At 33.3% G+C, this 2,512-nt stretch overlaps 1 protein-coding gene across 1 annotated transcript in view; it reads right to left on the bottom strand.

Moving 5' to 3' along the window:
* Positions 1-114: 114 nt before the first annotated feature.
* Positions 115-2,512, bottom strand: part of LOC119590612 (SH3 domain-containing kinase-binding protein 1-like) — a gene marked incomplete at its 5' end in the record, with an annotated part of 21,139 nt that continues 18,741 nt past the window's right edge. Inside the window, 1 exon segment of the mRNA XM_037939290.1 lies at positions 115-1,896. Within this exon segment, the coding sequence (XP_037795218.1) occupies positions 1,735-1,896 (162 nt within the window).

The raw sequence follows: 2,512 nt of genomic DNA, 5'->3' as shown, positions 1-2,512 counted from the left end.
TTTACACTAGCCCTAGATAGGACCAGCACAATGCTAGTTTGTCTGCTTCACTTCTAATCAATACAATGCAGAAGGAATGTTTCCAAAAAGAAGGTATACAAAAATACTACAAAAGAATGTCACATGATATGGCATTTTGGAACATCTGTACAAAAAGTTGTAAGTGGCAGGAGTGAAGCCCTTGCTTTTTACTTGTAACAATTGCCAATATCCTTAAGTACTGCAATCCATGCACAATTTCTGTACATAAAGCCATATAAAACTCAAGTACCATCAGATGATTCTAGTTTTTATAAATGTACAACGGTTTCCTTGCGTTGGCCAGAGGGCCCACAACCATGTAAGGTATCACTAACAGGCATTTATACACTCAATGTCATCCTAAAACGAATCCAAGTTCTATGGACTGAATGCACTAAATATATATCAAGGCAAGTCATCTACAATAGATCTTACCTCAACTCTTATTGCAAAATCCCTGTTCATTTACATATTTAAATTACACAGATATTGTACTATATTACATCCAATAACTTAATCTGGAGTTTCATCACCACTTTTTGTGTTAATTTACCAGTAACCAATGATGGAGGTTTGTTTTTATGTCTAATATGAACATTATGCTCTGAAGATTGTTACAGTATATCTTGATATGATCTCAATTTTAAAACTGATAGTATGAAATTATAAAACATGTAAGCACACACATACATAAACACAAGGTTTTTGTTTGTGTTCTATGTATGATTTTATGCACTCACTCATAGTTATGATACACATGCAAAATCACATTTGATTCCACATATTTTATATACATAGATATACACAAACATACTCATGAATAAAAGATAAAAAGTGATCCCTTGAATTAAAAATGCTTGCATCATCTAAGCTGTAGTTGAGAAATTATTTTCTGGGTGGTACCTTTGTTTTGTCTTGGTTATGCTGTAAAATAAAGGTGTATCTTCTGAAAGTTGAAGCTGTATTTCCCTTACACTTGAAATATTATTTGCATTCCCTTCTCTTCATCTATAAACTGGAATTTTGGTTACAGTTTCAGCCTCAATACTTTAGGATGTGTTCTACACAGCACCAACACATGGTAATTCTTGGCACCATGAGAGAAATGTGATGGTGAAAAGCAGTCATATTTGTATAACAAATATTACCCTTTAGTGGACTGTTAGTATTTTTTTATATCAAAATCATTCAATGACAGTCTAACATCACTTTCCCCTACTGCATTCTCTTTCGTACAGAAATCCTGCCCTTATCAAAGCACATGCATTCTTCACATATTATACACAGAAGACAATACTAAAACCTACCACATGTTACCCATTCCTTTTCTCAACAGATATTAATGTTTTTCATAACTGAATACATGTTTATGACCATGCATTAATCATCCTCTATAGCTGAAACAATGTTCATATCTTGCTTGCCACACACACAACTCAAACTCTCTGTATACTGGTTTTATTCTATATCAACGGTAGAAAAAGAGAAAAAAGACAGAGATACTGGACATCCACCTGACTTTTAAGGAAGACCTTTGGATCACAATGAAGGTCACATCTCTCATGGTACTTCATACAGTATCTCACACTTTCCAGTGAGGATGCTTAAAGATTCTTAATTTCTACATGGTTCTGCAAAACTTTCAACGCTGACATTTCATAAACCTGAAAGACAACTATCCTTATCCTCTCCGACCAGGATTTGAAATAAATCTTATACTTGAGCATATGCATTGATAAGCTTTTTTAATCGCTCAATTTCCACTTCCATACAAGCTCGTTTCTTGCGTTCCTCATCTAGGTCACTCATCAGCATCTGCATTTTCCGAGAATGTTCCTTCTTCTGTTCCTCCATGCGTTCTTCAATTAATTTTATCTGTGCCAGGAAAAAAGGGTGTAAAATCTTAGCCTTGTAGGTATTTCAATACAATACTAATTACCTAGAATAATATACAGTTGGCTCTTAACATTTCTGAATATGGGTATCCACAACCCTGGCCTAATTACAATAACAAAACATATGAAAATAACAAGAAATTAGGATTAAAAATACTGCAAAAAATAAACAGAACTGAATATCCTTAAGAAAATCATTACATACATATAATACTCAATAAGAATAGGTATCTATGAAAAAATGTTAGGGTAGAGCATATTTTGTACAAATGGTGGTCTTTGTGACCATATCACTGTTAATATCCCTATTATGTGTTCCTCCAAATTTGCCTTTAGAGCAAAAGTGAATCATGCACCAAGGCAGAGTGATTGCAAGAAGAAATTATTATTTTTGGACTTCAAAATAATGTTAATCACAAAAGTAAGAGCAAAATAATATTATTTAATCACATAAAAATGATGTAACTATCTGAGCTCAGCTATAAGCTATACTAATGGTACTAGTCATACCCACAGTGCATTTTTACATGCTTAACATATACATCCAGTTCAGAATACAGTTGAGGGCCAACTGTATTATCAAGCAATGTCAATAA

The sequence above is a fragment of the Penaeus monodon genome, chromosome 27 (genome assembly GCF_015228065.2).
Source record: "Penaeus monodon isolate SGIC_2016 chromosome 27, NSTDA_Pmon_1, whole genome shotgun sequence".
NCBI lineage: Eukaryota > Metazoa > Arthropoda > Malacostraca > Decapoda > Penaeidae > Penaeus > Penaeus monodon.
The sequence above is the reverse complement of the archived record's forward strand: the minus strand, read 5'-3'. Positions and strand labels throughout refer to the sequence as shown.